General features: G+C 51.8%; 1 protein-coding gene across 2 annotated transcripts in view; it reads left to right on the forward strand.

The window, feature by feature from the left end:
- Nucleotides 1–21,931, forward strand: part of PPP1R16A (protein phosphatase 1 regulatory subunit 16A) — a 53,334-nt gene that overhangs the window by 15,504 nt on the left and 15,899 nt on the right. For both annotated transcript variants that reach the window (XM_063129951.1, XM_063129952.1), the window contains exons 2-3: nucleotides 14,354–14,424; nucleotides 17,609–17,754. In XM_063129951.1, the coding sequence (XP_062986021.1) occupies nucleotides 14,354–14,424; nucleotides 17,609–17,754 (217 nt within the window). The remainder of the gene's footprint in view (nucleotides 1–14,353; nucleotides 14,425–17,608; nucleotides 17,755–21,931) is intronic.

Raw genomic sequence — 21,931 nt, forward strand, 5'->3', positions numbered from 1 at the left:
AAGCAGGTTTGTGGGTCAAGCTAGGGGTTGTACATGATGCGTAGTGTGCTGTCCTGCAGGTCACCCCAGTGTCTTGGTCTTTCAAGGGACCCGGCCACTTTGGATTGTGCTCTTCCAGGGGAACGTCACAGTTCCTTGGATTTTGCGTTACTCCCCATTTATAAGCAGGGGTTGATGGCGTTGAGTGGGGCTGTTCAACCTTGTAGCATCGACTTATGCTCTGAACATGTGTACCCCTTCCATTCTGTTGTCTCGACATTCAGCTGAGTTCTGGGGTGCTTCCAGACGGAGGGCTCCTTGCAGTGCCAATCAAAAGGCTTTGCACAGCTATTCCATCTTTCACTCTTTACTGGACTTCTAAGAACATAAGAACATAAGACATTCCCTGCTGGATCAGACCAAGGGTCTATCTAGTCCAGAGCTCTGTTCACACAGTGGCCAACCAGCCATCGGCCAGGGATGAATGAGCAGGAGGACATAGTGGAACAGCACCCTCCCACCCATGTTCCCCAGCAACTGGTTCACACAGGCTTACTGCCTCGAATACTGGAGATAGCACACAACCATCAGGGCTAGTAGCCACGGATAGCCGTTGCCTCCAGGAATTTATGCAACCCCCTTTTAAAGCCATCCAAACAGGTGGCCATCACTACAACTTGTGTAGTATGTTACGAGTTTTTGTGTTAAGACAAATAGGAGAAGCAGGAGGAAGCAGGAGGTTGTCCCACAGAGGAGGGCCAGGATCTCTTCTCGATCCTCCCAGAGTGCAGGACACGGAATAACGGGCTCAAGTTAAAGGAAGCCAGATTCCGGCTGGACATCAGGAAAACCTTCCTGACTGTTAGAGCAGTACGACAATGGAACCAGTGACCTAGGGAGGTTGTGGCCTCTCCCACACTAGAGGCCTTCAAGAGGCAGCTGGACAACCATCTGTCAGGGATGCTTTAGGGTGGATTCCTGCATTGTGCAGGGGGTTGGACTCGATGGCCTTGTAGGCCCCTTCCAACTCTGCTATTCTATGATTCTATGAAAACATGGGGGTGTTGGAAATCAAAGTCAGCCATATTTGGATCTTCTGTGAAATTCTGTCAATGAAGCGGGGTGATTGCACGATAAAAGCGTCTTCTGGAAGCACCTCTTGTGTTATAAACTGACAAGTGACAGTCAAAATAGTCCATTCATTCAACAAAAGGCTTTTCTTCAGTTGAACAATACATTTAAACAACTGTCAGTTTGCTACCCATTGGTGCCTTAAAACCTGAGGCAGTTCATCTCTGACTAATGGCAGAGCCAGCTCTGCTGCTCCAACCAGTCTAGATCATCTGCCTAAAATGCAGATGTTATTTGCAAGCTTGTGTTACATCTGCTCTGGGTGGTGGCTACTTTGGGCCCACACTTAGTTTGGCTGAGACAAATTGGGTGGGATAGCTAATACCCCGGAAGACAGAAGCAAACTTCAAAGTGATGTTAATAAGCTGGAGTGCTGGGCTGAAAACAACAGAATGAAATTTAATAGGGATAAAAGCCAAGTTCTACACTTAGGAAATAGAAACTAAATGCACAGTTACAAGAAGGGGGATACTTGGCTCAGCAATACTACAAACGAGAAGGACCTTGGAATTGTTGTAGATCACAAGCTGAATATGAGCCAACAGTGCGATATGGCTGCAAGAAAGGCAAATGCTATTTTGGGCTGCATTAATAGAAGTTGAGCTTCCAAATGACGTGAGGTACTGGTTCCTCTCTATTCGGCCCTGGTTAGGCCTCATCTAGAGTATTGTGTCCAGTTCTGGGCACCAGACTTCAAGAAGGATGCAGACAAGCTGGAGGGGGTTCAGAGGAGGGCAACGAGGATGATCAGGGGTCTGGAAAGAAAGCCCTATGAGGAGAGACTGAAAGAACTGGGCATGTTCAGCCTGGAGAAGAGAAGACTGAGGGGAGACATGATAGCACTCTTCAAATACTTAAAAGGTTGTCACAAAGAGGAGGGCCAGGATCTCTTCTCGATCCTCCCAGAGTGCAGGACACGGAATAACGGGCTCAAGTTAAAGGAAGCCAGATTCCGGCTGGACATCAGGAAAAACTTCCTGACTGTTAGAGCAGTACGACAATGGAATCAGTTACCTAGGGAGGTTGTAGGCTCTCCCACACTATAGGCTTTCAAGAGGCAGCTGGACAACCATCTGTCAGGGATGCTTTAAGGTGGATCCCTGTAATGAGCAGGGGGTTGGACTCGATGGCCTTGTAGGCCCCCTTCCAACTCTGCTATTCTATGATTGATTCTATATCAAATTTGGCTGCAAAGAGGCATGGACTGAAGTGGGACTGCCTTTCATTCCTGCGTCTGTGTTAAAATAGCACCCATGCGTCTTCTGCTATCTACCGCTGTAGATTGTATTCCCAGGCTGCCGACAGCATACCTGCAAAAAAACCGTCCCAAGATGCAGGAGGTGGTGTGTGGTGCTTCTCACCTCAATCCCTGGATGTCCGGGTTAGGAGAAGAATCCAGCTCTATGGGGATGGGGTGGGGAGAATTGGGGAGGCTGTGATGGGCAAGTCTTTTGTATCAGGAAACAAAAGTGCTATTCAGAACAAGCTGGAAGTCTCTGTGACAAGAGGGACGTTCTGGAGAGCATAAGGGATGCCTGTTGTAGATGAATTTAGCTAGCAGAGAGTCACTGATGCTGCAGACATCACATTATGCCAAAATGACCTCAGTGGATCCTTCCAGTGCAGCTACCATCCTTTGGTTCTGTATTGCAAGCACAACCGCAGGTCTGAACCCCTCATTTGCCTCTAAATCAGCTCCCATCATGCCAGGGTTGGGGAAGGATTGGCAGTGCTATCTGGAGATGGTGGGAGTTGTAGTCTCAACACAACTGGAGGGCACCAGGCTGGGCAAGAGCACTCTAACTCCCACGGTGGGCACAGCGGGTCTTAACTAAGCTGCCTTGTGGGCAGGTTTACTGGCTCGTACTTTTTACTTCTTGCAAGATCCACCAACCAGAACAAGCTGCAAAAGAGCAGCTTGCAAGAGGGGCAGGAAGGGGTGGCGGGAACACAGCCCAAAGCAGAAGGGTGGGTCAGGGGGTGGAGCCAATTACCTGCTGCCCTCTGTGAGCCCTGCGTGTGAGGATGGGCTGCATAGGCGAGTGCCAACCTTGGGATACATTGGCTGGTCGTCCTGCACAATGAAAAGCCGGTCATGCTGAGTGCCCACCCATGCGGGCCGCTGGCGCTGTGGGCCATGGCTCCCTGCTTCTGGTGGCCTGCCAAGAGAGGGGGAGCCTTCTACTGCCAGCCTTCTCCTACCCAATGCTCTCCAGGTGTTTTGGACTACACCTCCTGTCATCCCCAATTGGCACGGCCATTGGGATGATGGGTGCTATCAGGGTGATGAAATCATAGAAGAGTAGAGTTGGAAGGAGCCTCTAAGGCCATCAAGTCCAACCCCCTGCTCAATGTTGAGGCAAATGCTGCAGTCTTAACCCATTGGGTAGCGGGGGATGACACAGCGGACTGAAGGAGCTCCCCCCCCCCCGCCCGTGCTTCCTCCTCCCTGCAGGGAGGGAGATGAGGGGGAGCAGAGCCCAGGGCTACAGCAGGCGGCCTTTAGCCATTGATTCCTTCTACCGGCCAAGGCAATTGGGGCAGCTGGGAACTCTCCCTTCCAGGCACTGGCTTCCTGTCACAGCTGGGCTGGCGCCTCTTCTAGGAAAGGTGAGGAGAGGTTGCCGTGTGTCTTGTCTTCGCTTGCCAGGTACGGTGCTGGCCTCTAGCAGTCCTCAGAGGTGCTATCAAATCCAAGAAAAGAGAAGCGTAGGATGAAAACTGGGCATTGCAAGGTTAATGGCGGGCCGCTTAACACAAAGCAAAACAGGGCTGTCTGAGCAGGGGGCCAGGGTGTGTCATGTGGGTGTGTTGTGTTAGTTTACAGTGGACACACAGCCGTGGCAGGAACAAGCTGTTCCGGCTGAGCTGTATTAGCTGCCCTTGGAAGGCTGCGGCACACAGGAGATCCTGCAGACGTGACCTTCTGTGGAGCTGGGGACATGCCCTTGTAGTCCTGGAGCAAGTGGGGTGGTCCTTGGGTCTCCCAGAGAGGTCCCTGGTCCCTGGAGTCACCTGGAGGTTTGCCTCTGCCTGCTGGATGCGGGGGTCTTTTCAGCTCTGGCGTGTCTTTTGATCAAGCTTGTCGTTGTTAAATGACCACAGAACGAGAACTCCTACAACCTCAACTGAGGGTGTCTTGACAGGGGAGCACCTTCACCAGGTCACAGCCTTGAATCACAGACAGACAGTATGGGGCAGCCTTTCCCACCCTGGTGCTTTCCAGCTGTGTTGGACTACAACTCCCATAATCCCCCAGCCAGCGTAGCATAGGCTGGTACGGCAGCGAACATGAACGGCAGGCGCGCGCACAACTGAGATCTTACCTTGCCATTGTACTGCAGAACTGTCAGAAAGCAGCTGGAGGGTGGTGACCTCACCAGTTGCTTACGCAAAGCCTTTTCATGAACACCCTGACTCTCCGGGTGGCCTTTACTGTTTCCTAATTTTCTCTCTTGCCTTACTGCTGTTTACAGTACGAATAATTAAATGACAGCAGCAGTCAATATGCAAACCACAGTCAATAAAACAGTGCCTTTAAAAGTGATTTAAAAATAAACCTGGAGACACGTGATGGAATATTTCCTGTGCGCAATGTTGTGTCCACAAAGAGTGCAGGCTTCCTGGTCGCCTAGTTGTGCCGGGAGTTCTAGTGGTGGTGGTGTCCTGGGCCCAGTACTCTTCAACTTTTTTATTAATGATTTGGACAAGGAGGTGCGGGAAGCGCTTATCAAATTTGCAGATGACACAAAATTGGGTGGGATAGCTATACCCTGGAAGACAGAAACAAACTTCAAACTTCAGTGCTGGGCTGAAAACAACAGAATGAAATTTAAGAGGGATAAATGCCAAGTTCTACATCTAGGAAATAGAAACCAAATGCACAGTTACAAGGTGGGGGATACATGGTTCAGCAATACTACAAACGAGAAGGATCTTGGAATGGTTGTAGATCACAAGCTGAATATGAGGCAACAGTACGATATGGCTGCAAGAAAGGCAAATGCTATTTTGGGCTGCATTAATAGAAGTATAGCTTCCAAATGACGTGAGGTCCTGGTTCTTCTCTATTTGGCCCTGGTTAGGCCTCATCTAGAGTATTGCATCCAGTTCTGGGCTCCACAATTCAAGAAGGATGCAGACAAGCTGGTGCGTGTTCAGAGGAGGGCAGCCAGGATGATCAGGGGTCTGGAAACAAAGCCCTATGAAGAGAGACTGAAAGAACTGGGCAGGTTTAGCCTGGAGAAGAGAAGATGGAGGGGAGAAATGGTAGCACTTTTCAAATACATAAAAGGTTGTCACACAGAGGAGGGCCAGGATCTCTTCTCAATCCTCCCAGAGTGCAGGACATGGAATAACGGGCTCAAGTTAAAGGAAGCCAGATTCTAGCTGGATATCAGGAAAAACTTCCTGACTGTTAGAGCAGTACGACAATGGAACCAGTGACCTAGGGAGGTTGTGGGCTCTCCCACACTAGAGGCCTTCAAGAGGCAGCTGGACAACCATCTGTCAGGGATGCTTTAGGGTGGATTCCTGCATTGAGCAGGGGGTTGGACTCGATGGCCTTGTAGGATCCTTCCAACTCTGCTATTCTATGATTCGATATTCTGGCAGGCTCACTGAAATGCTGGGATGCTTTGTCCCCTTGATATCCCAAGCTTGCAGTATTCAGTTTAAATTTGTAAAATTCCTTCCTGACGGAGCTGGAATGTTTCCATTACAAGGTCAACTTAACTGAAGGGTTGTTGTTCAGTTCAATGGGGCTTGTGCAGGAGAATGTCCTGTTGGATTATGCCCTGTGAGTTGGATCTGTCTCTCCGCCACCCACCCAGTAATTCATCCGGGCTGTAGTTCTGCAGGACCTTGTCCTGCGCAAGCCTCATCCAAAAGAGCAGGTGCTGTGCAGTGTTCTTGCACAGCTCCTGTTTGTTTGAATGAGGTTTGCGCAAGAGATCTTCCCGCTGGATTGTGCCTGGCGGTTGGACTCTCATCTGCCCCCGCTCTATAGCGCTCAGAATGGGCTGCCCCCTTTTGCCTCTTGGTAGGGCTGCCATCCTCTGGGCATCATTTCCTTGGATTAAAATTCCGCGGCAGCTGGCTGTGGGACCTTGTGCCTTGCCCATGAGGGTCTCATGTTCAAATGTTGCCCCCCGCCCACCCTGGCCACAGTCTGGTCTCGCACGCAACTGTGGCATTGCTGGGTTCCAGAATCATAGAATAGCAGAGTTGGAAGGGGCCTATAAGGCCATCGAGTCCAACCCCTTCTCAGTGCAGGAATCCACCTTCAAGCATACCTGAGAGTTGGCTGTGTCCAGCTGCCTCTTGAAGGCCTCTAGTGTGAGAGAGCCTACAACCTCCCTAGAAGCCAGGCAACCAGAGGGTGTAGCCTGAGGGCAGCTGAGACAGCAGCCTTGCTGAAGAAGCAGATCTGGTTTTTATCAGTGCATGGAGGGGAGTCTGCCATTTGAGCTCCCCGGAGGAACGAAATGAGACCAATAAAGGAAGTGAACCAGCAGAGGTTTCATGCTGCCTTACTGCTGCGTTCATTCCCTCCCTAACGCCCTCTCTCACCTTCTCATTACTGCTTGAAGGCCTCTGCAGTCCAGTGTTTTATTTAATGCAGTTATATCCTGCATTTCCCCCGCCAAGGAACCCAAGCCATCAAACATAAGCCGCCTCCTCTCCATTTCTGTCCTCACAACAACCCTGTGAGGTAGGCTTGGCTGAGACTTTGTGCCTGGCCCAAAGTCACCCAGTGGGTTTCCATGGCTGAGTGGGGACTAGAACCTGGATCTCCCGACTCCCAGTCGGATACTTTAGCCACTACACCATGCTGCTTTGACCCATTGTGGCCAATCCTGGCCGCCCATTGAATGCCCTCGAGCATTTTTCAGCCTGGGAAAGAGGCTGTTTCAATATTGACTGGATCACTCGGGTGCATTGGCACTGCCAATTGCTGCTGGTGTTTTCCCTGGGTGATTGAGGGGAGACATGATAGCACTCTTCAAATACTTAAAAGGTTGTCCCACAGAGGAGGGCCAGGATCTCTTCTCCATCCTCCCAGAGTGCAGGACACGGAATAACGGGCTCAAGATAAAGGAAGCCAGATTCCAGCTGGACATCAGGAAAAACTTCCTGACTGTTAGAGCAGTACGACACTGGAACCAGTGACCTACGGAGGTTGTGGGCTCTCTCACACTTGAGGCCTTCAAGAGGCAGCTGGACAGCCATCTGTCAGGGATGCTTTAAGATAAATTCCTGCATTGAGCAGGGGGTTGGACTCGATGGCCTTGTAGGCCCCTTCCAACTCTGCTATTTTATGATTCTATGGTGGCAGCAATCCCTCTGGTTTCAGGTGAGTTTCTGTTGGCAGGGAGCAGTTCCTGGTTTGTGAAGAGTACCCCCCCCCCTTTTCCCTTTTTCCATAGAGCAGTGATGTGGAAGTATAGGAGGTTGCGTTGTGGCTTTTGCTAGGTATTTCACTGCACACCCAGTTTCCCAGGGTCCTGTGCTGGTCCTGTGCTTCTAGGCCTGGAATTAACGGAGGTGTCTTGGGGAAGACAGCTTGGGTGGATTTCCTTCGGCTCTTCACCAGCCTTCCCCAACCTGGAGAAAATTCCCCCACTTTGGGTGTCACAGACTCCCCAACATTCATGACAACCTTACTTGAATATATATATGTCTTGTTCATGCCAGTTCCTTCTCTTCAACCTCCCTACATCAGGAAAAACTTCCTGATTGTTAGAGCAGTACAACAACGGGACCAGTTTCCTAGGGAGGTTGTAGGCTCTCCCACACTAGAGGCCTTCAAGAGGCAGCTGGACAAGCATCTGTCGGGGATGCTTTAGGGTGGATTCCTGCATTGAGCACGGGGTTGGACTCGATGGCCTTATAGGCCCCTTCCAACTCTGCTATTCTATGATTCTATGATTCTATAAAGTTTCCTATCAGAAAGAAAGAACAGATGAACATAAGAACATGAGAAGAGCCCTGAGACTGGATCAGACCACGGGTCCATCTAGTCCAGCACTGTGTTCACACAGTGGCCAACCAGCTGTCAGCCAGGGACCAACAAAGCAGGACGTGGTCCAACAGCACCCTCCCACCCATGTTCCCCAGCAACTGGTGCACACAGGCTTACTGCCTCCAATACTGGAGGTAGCACACAACCTTTAGGGCTAGTAGCCACTGACAGCCTTCGCCTCCAGGAATTGATCCAACCCCCTTTTGGAGCCATCCAAATGGGTGGCCATCACTACATCCTGTGGTAGTGAGTTCCATCATTTAACGATGCGCTGTGTGAAGAAGTCCTTCCTTCTATTTGTCCTGGATCTCCCACCGGTCAGCTCAGTTGGAGCTGGGCAGCCAGCGCAAGGCCCTCAGCTCAGGCACAGTGTGTTGGGCTACAACCTGTTTGGGACAGGCTGTGCTTAAGAGCCCTTGGAAGTGCCCTCTCCTAAAGGTGTGTAGAAGTGTGATGTGTTTAGCCTGTGTGCTCCAGGGTGAAGTTTGCCAGAACGTGCAGCAGGGAGTGGGATGAGCAGTTGGAGAGGACGTTAGACATTGCTGTGTGTGTGTGTTTTTAGAAGGTCCTCTTTGAACATGGGTCTCATTTCTGTTCTGTCTGGCTGCTAAATTTAAGTGTCCACCCTACAGGTCCTGCGCTGAGGTCACAGAGCGCAGATTATGTTCCATCCTGCAGGGCAACAAAGATGAAATCGTTAATCTTTCAATAACAGCCAGTGCTGGGGTGTGGGTGTGATTCTTGGCTGTGCCTTTGCCCTCCTGGTGGGGAGGGCCTGCCTGGCGTCACGCTGGCACTGTGTCTCACTCCCAGTGGCAAGTCGTCAGGGCACCCTGCTGCTGCACTCTGCATCCTGCCCGCGTGTGCCGAGCCTCCCTTTTGGGTGTCACGGGCTCCCCAAAGTTAACAACAACCTTGCTTGAATAGCTGTCTTGTTCATTCTGTTTCCTTCTCTTCTACCTCCTGCAAGAAAGCGGGAGGGAGGGAGATGGGCATCCCACGTAAGAGCCCACAGGCGCACAGTTGGAAAAATCCAAGGCGCTTGGGTTGCATGAATCATAGAATCACAGAATAGCAGAATTGGAAGGGGCCTCCAAGGCCATCGAGTCCAACCCCCTGCTCAAGGCAGGAATCCACCCTAAAGCATCCCTGACAGAGGGTTGTCCAGCTGCCTCTTGAAGGCCTCTAGTGTGGGAGAGCCCACCACCTCCCTAGGTAACTGATTCCATTGTCGTACTGCTCTAACAGTCAGGAAGTTTTTCCTGATGTCCAGCTGGAATCTGGCTTCCTTTAACTTGAGCCCGTTATTCCGTGTCCTGCACTCTGGGAGGATGGAGAAGAGATCCTGGCCCTCCTCTGTGTGACAACCTTTGAAGTATTTGAAGAGTGCTCTCATGTCTCCCCTCCATCTTCTCTTCTCCAGGCTAAACCTGCCCAGTTCTTTCAGTCTCTCTTCATAGGGGTTTGTTTCCAGACCCCTGATCATCCTGGTTGCCCTCCTCTGAACACACGATCCAGCTTGTCTGCGTCCTTCTTGAATTGTTGGGTTGTCTGGGAATCTGAGTCTTGCTTCAGTCATGTGGAGTGCTGGCACTCTCAGGTGTGAGGGCCTTGGGAATTCTTTTTCTAGCCCTGATCCTGGCTGCGAGATTGCATTGTCCGTTTCAGCTGTAAAATCTGGGCACAGGGAAGCAGACTTCATAATAGACCTATTTCTGTTGTCCTTTGCTTTCATGTGCAGAATGGCAGGAAAGCATCTGGGAGCGTTTACCTGGACCAGGAGTAGTAGTGATGCAGTCAGTGATGCCCGGCAAACATCCCTGCCCAGTGTGGGTATCTCACCTTGCACCAGCATCAGGACAGGGCCAGTTGAATTGGCAGGGAGAGGAGGCAGGGTTGTACAACTGGGGAGGTTGTGGGCTCTCCCACTCTAGAGGCCTTCAAGAGGCAGCTGGACAACCATCTGTCAGGGATGCTTTAGGGTGGATTCCTGCATTGAGCAGGGGGTTGGACTCGATGGCCTTAGAGGCCCCTTCCAACTCTGCTATTCTATGATTCTATGATTCTATGAAATACTTAAAAGGTTGTCCCACAGAGGAGAGCCATGATCTCTTCTCAATCCTCCCAGAGTGCAGGACATGGAATAACGGGCTCAAGTTAAAGGAAGCCAGATTCCAGCTGGACATCAGGAAAAACTTCCTGACTGTTAGAGCAGTACGGCAATGGAATCAGTTACCTAGGGAGGTTGTGGGCTCTCCCACACTAGAGGCCTTCAAGAGGCAGCTGGACAACCATCTGTCAGGTATGCTTTAGGGTGGATTCCTGCCTTGAGCAGGGGGTTGGACTCGATGGCCTTGTAGGCCCCTTCCAACTCTGCTATTCTATGATTCTCTGCTCGGAATAAATTCTGCAAGCTTCTCGCCTTAGTACAATTTCCGACTGTGAGAATCAGTTTCCCAAGGAATGTGGATTTCTTCTGTCAAGGGCTGTGCCAGCTGACGGGGCTGAGGCGCAAAAGGCCGCAGATGTTGGAGTGGGTGGATCTTTCCGGACCCTGAGCATTTTTCACCAAATGCTGCCTGCATGTTACTGAGCTCTGCTTGTCAGCCACAAGGACAGAAACTTGCTTTGAAAAGTGGGGAAAGAATAGCTGTCATTTCCAGGGTGCCGGATCCTGCACCTCTCATCAGATCTCTCAATGGCACCGTCAACGGTGGACAGGCAGAATAGATCCAGTTCTGGCTGGATGATTCTCCGGGCTCCTTGCACCTCTCTAAGGGCGTTACTAGACGAGGCTCTAGCGCGCGTTACCTTCCGCAGTCACGTCGAGGCTTCCAGATGACGTTCACGAGGATCCGCCGTTATCCCGCGGTGAAGCCTCTTTCTCCCGACTTTAAAAAAGTGAGTTTTAGGACGCCTTTTCCTGCTGTCCCGCGGTAATTCGGAGTACGTGTGGGAGGATGTGAGGTCACTGCGGTTCGCACTGGGCAGGAAAAGGCGTGCTAAGGGGGAGTGGTCAGCGGCTTCGGTCAAGCCGCCTCCGCCATTTGCGCGCAGTCCGGCAGCTGGGGCAGCGCGGCGGAGCGGCTTTTTTTTTTTATTTCCCCAGTGACAGTTTGCGCAGGAACGGAGGACCGGAAAAGTGGCTGGTGACTCCTTGCGGTGGGCAGCTACCGTGGCCGCATAATGGCGGTGCTGTACGCTGCCTGTTAGTGTGGGTACCAGGCTGGCAGAGGGCAGAGCTGTTTGTGGGCTGCTGCCATGGCTACGGCCAGATGTGGGTTGGCTCCTTGGGATGGGGCACAGGGCACAGAGGCGGTCATCGCCGCCGACACCTCAGAGGCATGATGGGAGATGTAGGCACAGAGTGCCCATGCAGACGATTGACCTCGGGTCATATGACACCCGCCACGACCCCCATCAGGAAGTGAGCGCATCAATGTTGACCCTCAACAGCACCAGCAGCACTTCGGCTGGCACTGGCACTGCCGCCGCTGCCGCCGCCAGGGCCGGCGGCGGCATCGCTGACGGCTGCGCAAGTTTGCGGTCTTTCGGACGTGCGCAAACCGTGCAGCGAGCGAAAAAAAAAGCCGCGGCAATCAGGCCGGTGTGGCTGCGCAACCGTTCTCGCGGCGGCAGCAGCACAACCGGCGCAAACTTCCGCCACAAATCGAAGGCAGGTGTGGATGATGAGGCGTCACGGCTGAACGGGAAAAGCTGCTTTCACCGCTCCTCAACGACGGAACACCCGGTACGTCTAGCAACGCCCTAAGCCTCTTCCAGGATGTCTGGGCTGCTGAAGTGCCTTGCTAGTGCTGGAATGTAATCCTTAAGTCAACAGCCCTAGCACTCATGGTGCCCTGCGCATAGGCGCACGTGCTTGCACACTCCAAGGAAGAACATGTTCCCTCCTCCTCCTCCTCCAGTGCGCTGTCTGTCCCCATAGCTCCCTAAGTCCTGGCAAACTGCCCTGGTTTTGTTTGAACTACAACTGACGGTTGTGCAGGGAGAGGGTGTTGGTTGGTTATGATGTGTGTTTATCCAGTGTCTTAGTTAAATGCGCATTAAGTTGTTGGCTTCTTTCTCTGGTCATTGCTGGCGTTTGCATGGAAAGCCTCTCCAGGCCCTTGCTCCACCCTATCCTGGGGCTCCAGTCCCTGCCGGGTCAGAAGATCTGGCAACTCTAAGTAGGTGACGTCTGTTGGGTCAGGAGGGGCCGGAACGGTTTCCCCGCACCTGGGTTCGAGCATGGGGCAGGCCATGCCAGGGGTTTAACCTACTTCCTTAACTCCACCGAGCTGTTTACCCTTGACTGCACCATGAGTGTGGATGGGCTCTCGCACCAGAGGTGTTTCCTGTCACTACCACACTCTTTGTTAAGTCATGTGGGAACAGTGTGGGAAAGAGATTCCTTCCTCCACACCCAAAAACAGCCTCAAGGAGTTTGCAGTTTGGTGTTGCTCGAAACCACAGTGAGCTGATGACCCAGGAATGTGTGGCGTTCACTTTCTCTAGCTGGAAATCATCTGGATTGTCACATTGATGTGCGCTGCTCATGTCCTATTGTCATGTACAGAGAGAGAGAGAGAGAGTGTCACACCTTTCGATGTGTTCACTTCAGGGCATTTCATTATGTTGCTCAGGGTGGGATCGAGGCCGAGTTAATTCCAGGAATCCCCAGTGCCCTTGCCCAGCGCTGATTTGGGGGCAGCAAGGGGGCAGGTGCTCAGTGGCCAACTTGGAGAAAGGGCTACTGGCCGCGTCAGAGCACCCAGCTCCCAGCACTTGGAACATCATCATCACTAATTATTATTTATTTACCCTACTCAGAGTAGGACTTCCATTGGATGCAGCCCATAAAACTGCGCCCTGCAGCTTCCTACGCAGACGTTGACTTCTGCATGAGGCAGCCGTCCCTAATCTGGTGCCCTCCAGATGTATTAGACTACAGTTCCCATCTTCCTCAGCCAGCATATCTGTTGGGAGTTGCAGTCCGATAGATCTGGTGGGCACTAGGTTGGGAGAGGGTCAGATCCTGCGCATCGGTGGTGTGGGGGCTGTGCTGCCTCTCAGTGGCGTGATGGTGGTTAGGGAGACCTTTCTTCCAGAGTGCGCCACGGAGCCACACAGGGAATCGTCATATATAAAGTGGCCTGGACTCTGAGACACCAAAGTGTGCTCCGCAGCGAGTGTGTCGCGAAAGACCAGGAGCGGAGTGGAATCCGTGTCAGGGTCATAGAATCATAGAGTAGCAGAGTTGGAAGGGGCCTACAAGACCATCAAGACAAACCCCCTGCTCAATGCAGGAATCCACCCTAAAGCATCCCTGACAGATGGTTGTCCAGCTGCCTCTTGAAGGCCTCGAGTGTGGGAGAGCCCACAACCTCCCTAGGTCACTGGTTCCATTGTCGTACTGCTCTAACAGTCAGGAAGTTTTTCCTGATGTCCAGCCGGAATCTGGCTTCCTTTAACTTGAGCCCGTTATTCTGTGTCCTGCACTCTGGGAGGATTGAGAAGAGATCCTCGCCCTCCTCTGTGTGACAACCTTTGAAGTATTTGTCCAGTGTGGGAGAGCCCACAACCTCCCTGGGTAACTGACTCCATTGTCATACTGCTCTGACTTTATACTGTTAGTTTTACCCTACCCTGTGCCTGTTTACCCCACCCTGTGCCTGTTTGCTTTCTCTTTCCCTCCTTATTGTTTTATTATGGTTTTATTAGAATGTAAGCCTATGCGGCAGGGTCTCGCTATTTACTGTTTTACTCTGTACAGCACCATGTACATTGATGGTGCTATATAAATAAATAAATAAATAAATAAATAATAATAATGGGAAGTTTTTCCTGATATCCAGCTAGAATCTGGCTTCCTTTAACTTGAGCCTGTCATGTCACTCAACAAGCCCCGCCCCGCCCCGAAAAAAAGGCTTCTAGAAAAGATTGATATGGAACTTGAAACCTTTCCCTATAATGAGCAGAATCCATAAGTCTGAGAAAGCTCATGATTGGGACTTATTTCTGCAGTGGCCGCGGTGGGACAGTTTGAGCAGAAGGCAGGTGGGAGGGTGGGTGGGTATGTTGAACCTCTGCGGCCCTGAACTTGCCCCTCTCTCATCATTGCACCCTCCCCCCACCCCGGTCTCTTGATTCCCTGACCCGGTTGCCCGTGCTGAGATTCACAAGCCCTTTGTCTAAAAGCTCTTCTGCTTCTTCTTACAGTTCGCCAGTTCCTCCAGAATGGCCTCAGCCCCAATTTGTACAATGAAGACGGACTCACTGCATTGCACCAGGTGAGTCCGATGCCTCTGCTTTCTGAGTCTTCTGTCACCTGTGCCAGACTCAGGCCCTGCCTTAGAATCATAGAATAGCAGAGTTGGAAGGGGCCTACAAGGCCATCGAGTCCAACCCCCTGCTCAGTGCAGGAATCCACCCGAAAGCATCCCTGACAGAGGGTTGTCCAGCTGCCTCTTGAAGGCCTCTAGTGTGGGAGAGCCCACAACCTCCCTAGGGAACTGGTTCCATTGTCGTACCGCTCTAACAGTTAGGAAGTTTTTCCTGATGTCCAGCTGGAATCTGGCTTCTTGTAACTTGAGCCCGTTATTCCGTGTCCTGCACTCTGGGAGGATGGAGAAGAGATCCTGGCCCTCCTCTGTGTGACAACCTTTTAAGTATTTGAAGAGTGCTCTCATGTCTCCCCTCCATCTTCTCTTCTCCAGGCTAAACATGCCCAGTCCTTGTCTGTCTCCAGTCCGCCTCCCTCCCATTTTCCATCTTGACAGCACCGCTGCTTCTTATAGCAACCAGAGAAGTAGAATCGGAGAGCTAGAAAGGGACCTCAAAGGTCATCTAGTCCAACTCCCCCAGCCATGCAGGAAATCCACTGCTACCACATCCCTGATAAGCGGCCCTTCAGCCTCTGCTTAAAACCCCTTAGTGCCGAAGAGTCCCCCTGAGCCGGTCTGTTTCACAGTTAAAACAGCCTGTTCTGTCAACGTCCCCTTGTATATAACCTGAACCCCTGGGTTTGGGATCTGTACTCCAGCCTGGAGCATCTCCTGTGTAACAGCCCTTCAAAAAGGTGACCGTGCCTGACACACCGTCTCTTTCCCAGGCTGAGTGTAGCCAGCTCCTCCTTCAGCATCTCCAGGGTCCCTGCCCAACCAGTCCTGCCCTGGCCTCTTCTCCTGCCCTCCTGCGCTTAGTTCTGCTCCTGCCAGCTTCTCAAGCAGCCAGAGCAGCACGTAGGAAGGGGCGGGGGATTGGAATCGCTCTGAGGGCTGGGCCTGCTGTGTTTTCCTGTGAAGCAGCTGCTGGCCTGGCCCGTTGGGTCATTCTGTGGAGCTTGCCGCAATCTTTGCAAAGGCTTAAGCCAGAGAAAAGCTGAATAACCAGTTGTTAAACTGTGGTCTTGGGTGGGGGGACAGCCCGGTGCTTGGCAGTGCTCGCAGCAGGCCAGAGCGGGAATGGCGAGTGCTGCCCTCTATGGAGATGAGGCCCTCTTGGCAACAGAACGAGAATGGTTCAGTGACAGAGCAAAGAGTGTCCGAGTGCTTAGTCGTTCATAGAATCATAGAATAGTAGAGTTGCAAAGGGCCTACAAGGCCATCGAGTCCAACCCCCTGCTCAAGGCAGGAATCCACCCTAAAGTATCCCTGACAGATGGTTGTCCAGCTGCCTCTTGAATGACTCTAGTGTGGGAGAGCCCACCACCTCCCTAGGTAACTGGTTCCACTGTCGTACTGCTCTAACAGTCGGGAAGTTTTTCCTGATGTCCAGCTGGAATCTGGCTTCCTTTAACTTGAGCCCGTTATTCCATGTCCTGCGCTCTGGGAGGATGGAGAAGAGATCCTTGCCCTCCTTTGTGTGACAGCCTTTGAAGTATTTGAAGAGTGCTCTCATGTCTCCCCTCCATCTTCTCTTCTGCAGGCTAAACATGCCCTGTTCTTCTCTGCCCTTCCTGCTCTGTTTACCCCACTTCTTTCTGGCCCTCCCCTTGCAGTTTGGGGAATGCATCAGCCTCCATGCCAAAGGGCTGAAATATTTCTTTCTGCTGATCCACAGCCTGCTGTGAATACTTGTTGGACATGTGCCCTGCTGAGCCTCTAATCCTGGCTGCTTCCCCTTTTGCAGAAACCAACCAGGCAGGGTGGTGGTTTGCCTTGTTCAGGCCAGCCTGGCCGGCTGACAGCCCCTGACACCCCCTCCCACCCTAAAATGGACTCTCTTTTCCCTGGGCAAAGACATTTCTACCAGGGATTCACATTGTAATCCATCTGCATTTAGGAAGTACCTCCTTCTTGTCAATGTTGAAGGAGAAAGAAGGGGGCTGACTTTATCCTTGGGCTGTTAGGGTTCTCTACCTGACAACCTTGCTGGGTTGCTGTGGCGGTGGCGGTATTATTATCGTACTGCCTTTCCACAAATGTCACCATGGCAGTGCACAGCAATACAAAAACAGTAAGACAGAAAGACCTAAGAGGCAACACAACCACATTAAAACATGAAGGCTGCGGTTCCAAGCCCCATTGAATTCAGTGGGACTTTCTCCTGAGTAGCCATGCATCGGATTTATTTCATTTTATTTATTTTAAAATGTTTTCCAGGCCACAGGCCACCTTTAAGGATTGCACTACAAAACATTAAAACAACAACCCGCAATTTAAAAGGCCAAATTGAAGAGAGGCGTCGTAACTCCTTTCTGATAAGCCAAGAGAGAGTAGGGAAGAAGGTCTCTTCATTTCTACCAGTTGGGCGTCTGCAGTCCTCTGCATCCGAGGCTGGAAACAGGGTCTTCCGTAAATTTATTTATTTATTTATTGCATTTTTATCACACCCAATAGCCGAAGCTCCCTTAGCAAGCTGCCACTGTCCTTTCTCCACCACCTGCACTGCAGCCGTAGAGCGTCCGAGCCCTGGTGGATCACAGCCATCGCTCTGTGAGCCCTTTAGAGAGACAACTGGAGTCATTTGTGCCAGGGCCAAATAGAGAGGAACCAGGACCTCACGCGATTTGGAAGCTACACTTCTATTAATGCAGCCCCAAATAGCATTTGCCCCTCTTGCAGCCATATTGCACTGTTGGCTCACATTCAGCTTGTGATCTACAACAATTCCACTTCTGATAGGCCATCCAGGCTCAGCCTGTTGTGAGTCTCCTGGGACAGTCTGGCATTCATGGGGAAGCCAGCAGGTCCTCGCTATCGAAAATCGATGTACAGGTTGGGTGGGAAGCGAGAGGGTGTCTGAAGTCTTCTTCTCTTTGGGGTGGAGAGCAGACGGTGATCTCCTGGCCACTGGAGGGGTTTGCAGTTCAAAAGCTGCCTGTGCAAGAAAATGGCTTGTGTTCCTCGCTCAGGTTGCATTCTGGTCCCTGGAACTCAGGTGGGGGAGCTCCATCGCCCTTCTCCCTTCCTTCTTCAGGGCTCCATCGGCAACCCTTGCATTCATGTTTCTACCGTTCCGTCTTCCTCCCAGTGCTGCATCGATGACTACGCGGACATTGTTGAGCTGCTGCTGGAAGCCGGGGCCGACGTCAACGCCTGCGACAGCGAGCTGTGGACCCCCCTGCATGCCGCCGCCACCTGCGGCCACCTGCACTTGGTGGAGCTGCTCATTGACAAGTAAGGGGGCAGCTGCGTGGGCAGCCGGCTCTGCCGCCTCCCTGCCAGAGGCTGGGGATGAGCCCCAGCTTCTGAGTTTGCACAGGGGCCCCAGCTGCCCGCTGCTGGAATCCAGACTGCCACACTCGGCGTGCCCTTGGGGGGCAACAGCTGCGAGGGGAGGGCTGGCCGTAGTCTCAGGGCCGTGCGTAACGGGTTGGCTGCAATAGCATTCTGTGGCCAGAAGAAGATAACTCATGGAATCATAGAATAGCAGAGTTGGAAGGGGCCTACAAGGCCATCGAGTCCAACCCCCTGCTCAATGCAGGAATCCACCCTAAAGCATCCCGGACAGGTGGTTCTTCAGCTGCCTCTTGAAGGCCACTAGTGTGGGAGAGCCCACAACCTCCCTAGGTAACTGATTCCATTGTCATACTGCTCTAACAGTCAGGAAGTTTTTCCTGATGTCCAGCTGGAATCTGGCTTCCTTTAACTTGAGCCCATAATTCCGTGTCCTGCACTCTGGGAGGACCGAGAAGAGACCCTGGCCCTCCTCTGTGTGACAAGCTTTTAAGTATTTGAAGAGTGCTCTCATGTCTCCCCTCAATCTTCTCTTCTCCTGGCTAAACATACCCAGTTCTTTCAGTCTCCCTTCATAGGGCTTTGTTTCCAGACCCCTGATCATCCTGGCTGCCCTCCTCTGGACACACTCCAGCTTGTCTGCGTCCTTCTTGAATTGTGGAGCCCAGAACTGGACGCAATACTCTAGATGAGGCCTAACCGGGGCCGAATAAAGAGGAACCAGGACCTCACGTGATTTGGAAGCTATACTTCTATTAATGCAGCCCAAAATAGCATTTGCCTTTCTTGCAGCCACATCGCACTGTTGGCTCCTATTCAGCTTGTGATCTACAACAATTCCAAGATCCTTCTCATTTGTAGTGTTGCTGAGCCAACTATCCCCCATCTTGTAACTGTGCCTTTGGTTTCTATTTCCTAAATGTAGAACTTGGCATTTATTCCTCTTAAATTTCATCCTGTTGTTTTCAGCCCAGCACTCCAGCCTATCAAGATCCCTTTGAAGTTTGTTTCTGTCTTCCAGGGTATTAGCTATCCCACCCAATTTTGTGTCATCTGCCAATTTGATCAGCGTTCCCTGCACCTCCTCGTCCAAATCATTAATAAAAATGTTGAAGAGCACTGGGCCCAGGACTGAGCCTGTGAACACATTATGCAGATCAATTTAGGCAGGCATCAAGTTTGCTTATTGTGCATAATTCCGCTTGTGCCTGCCATAGGGAGAGACGAGACTCTAAGGCTGAATCCTTCCCTCCCCACCCAGCCCTGACTAGCGGAGGTCCTGTACCACCACATCTACTGCACCGGGGTGGGTGGGGGTGGGAGGGAGATGTGTCCCCCCACCCCATCCCTGAGATCCTTCAAATCCCTGAGATCTAGCATTCAGCATTTGCGGTGTGTCTCGCTCATGCAGGGAGCAGACGCAGCCCTGACCGGAGTGCAGTCCTTGAGTGAGGGCAGGGATAGAAGTAGGGGCCCCTCGGAGCATAGAGGGATGGGGCCGGTGCGCGCATGTGCACACCCATAGGGGAGTGCAGTAGGCCTTGCTTGAGCTGCAGCACCTGCCTGGGAGCCTTAGACCATCTGGAGCGCCTCTGCAGAGAGGAACCAGGGCGCCACGACCCCTGGCTGCTCTTGACGAGGGCTTCTGATGCAGAACTCCTCTTTAAGCCCTGATGGCGGTAACTGCTGTCAGGAGAGCTGCAATTGCCCCTACAGCACTGCCGTCATTAGAGAGTCTGTGCCTCTGCTGTTCCCTGGGAGGTAGTCTTCGCAGCACATGCCAGGCGTAATTCCACCAACTGATTCCTCTGGAAGAGCCGGTACGGTCAGTGAAGGCAGAAAGGGTTGCCAGTGGTTCTTGGTCATCAAGGCAGGCCCTGAGCCTGGAGGGCCCCTGGTCTCGTGGTAGAACATCTTGCCCTTTGTGCAGAAGGTTCAGTGTCTGGCGCTTCCACTTAGAAGGCTCTCAGGGGGCCGGGCTGGAGTAGGCAGCCCTTGGGAGGAAGATGGATGAAAGATCCGGCTCAGGCTGAAGCAATGGCTTATGAGCCGTCTTTGGAGGGCTCCTGGCTTAATGACAGAGCCTGTGCCTTTTCATGGCAAGGTCCCTGGTTCAAGCGCCTGCGCTCAACGGCCTGAGTTAGGTGATGTTCTGACTTGGGATAAGGCAGCTCATGTGTTCGTATGACTGCCAACCAGTAGCCAGGTGCCTTGACGGGGACCCTGCAAGACTCGCCCTCTGCCTCGCGGATTTCATCAACTCCAGGTTGTGTCCTGGTCAATGGTTCTTGCACCTTTAACCTTCCACGTGTCAGGCAGAAGTTCAGCCTATGACTCTTTCCTCCAGCGGCATCCCTGGGATGCCTCCCTGTCTCTGCACTGTTCCAGGAAGAGGGCACCCTTATTTACAAGCTGCTTGAATGGTCCCTTTTTTGCTCCACGGGAGATGGGGTGCCCCCGCCCTCCTCCTCCTCCTCCTCCTCCTCCTCCTCCTCGGTGGCATCATTAGCAGTCTCCTCGCCTCACCTGGAATTGAGGTCGCGCTCGTAGGTTCCAGTGTAATTGCCTGGGATCCAGCTTGAAGGCTTGTAAATATTTAACGGGGTTGTATTGTTGACGGAGTAACTCTATCGTTGTCGCTCTTAGCTGCCCGCAGGGATCCCCTGTAAGTAAGACTTCAGCCCTGCCAGGGGGACAGGGCTCAGGATTGCTTTTGGGAAGGGGCTCAGGATTGCTCTGCAGGGGCCTGATCCTGCTGGGAAAAGGCTTTGCCCGGTGGCACTGAGCTCCCGAGGGATTTTGCCTGGGCTGTGGCTCCCTGTTCTCTGTGGCCCTAGTCTAGCCGTGCGTCACTCACCATGGCTGTGGGAGGGAGGGAGGTTTAAATCAGGGGAGGGCGGCTTATGGCCCTCCGGATGTTTTGGCCTACAACTCCCGTTGGACCTGGCCAGCATAGCCAATGGTGAGCGATGATGTGACTTGTCAGACAAAACATCTGCGGGGGGCACAAGTTGCCCACCCCCTGGTTGAAACGGTAGAGGGCGGGGGTGGGGACATGATGAAGTTTGGTGAATTATTATTATTATTATTATTATTTATTTATTTATTTATTTATTTATTTATTTATATAGCACCATCAATGTACATGGTGCTGTACAGAGTAAAACAGTAAATAGCAAGACCCTGCCGCATAGGCTTACATTCTAATAAAATCATAGTAGAACAATAAGGAGGGGAAGAGAATGCAAACAGGCACAGGGTAGGGTAAGCAGGCACAGGGTAGGGTAAAACTAACAGTATAAAGTCCGAACAACATCAAGTTTTAAAAGCTTTAGGAAAAAGAAAAGTTTTTAGCTGAGCTTTAAAAGCTGTGGTTGAACTTGTAGTTCTCAAATGTTCTGGAAGAGCGTTCCAGGCGTAAGGGGCAGCAGAAGAAAATGGACGAAGCCAAGCAAGGGAAGTAGAGACCCTTGGGCAGGCGAGAAACATGACATCAGAGGACCGAAGAGCACGAGTGGGGCAATAGTGTGAGATGAGAGAGGAGAGATAGGAAGGAGCTAGACAGTGAAAAGCTTTGTAGGTCAACAGGAGAAGTTTATATTGGATTCTGAAGTGAATTGGAAGCCAATGAAGAGATTTCAGAAGTGGAGTAACATGGTCAGAGCGGCGAGCCAAGAAGATGATCTTAGCAGCAGAGTGGTGAACAGAAACCAACGGACTGATGTGAGAAGAAGGAAGGCCAGTGAGAAGAAGGTTGCAGTAGTCCAACCGAGAAATAACCAGTGCATGAACAAGAGTCTTGCCAGAAGAGACAGACAAAAATGATCGAATCCTGGCAATATTATACAGGAAAAAACGACAGGATTTAGCTACTGCCTCAATCTGAGGAATAAAGGAGAGCGAGGAGTCGAAGATAAAGCCAAGGCTATGAGCTTCCTTGATTGGAGTAAGTGTAACATCATTGACAATAAGAGAGAATGAGAGATGAGGAGAAGGTTTAGGAGGAAAAACAAGCAATTCAGTCTTTGCCATATTAAGTTTCAAATCGGGGGAAAGGGCTTTGGAGCTGTTCACTGAAACCGATGGAAGTTCTGCTCTGCACAACCGGCCTGTAACC

This window comes from Elgaria multicarinata, chromosome 7 (assembly GCF_023053635.1).
Source record: "Elgaria multicarinata webbii isolate HBS135686 ecotype San Diego chromosome 7, rElgMul1.1.pri, whole genome shotgun sequence".
Taxonomy (NCBI): Eukaryota; Metazoa; Chordata; class Lepidosauria; order Squamata; family Anguidae; genus Elgaria; species Elgaria multicarinata.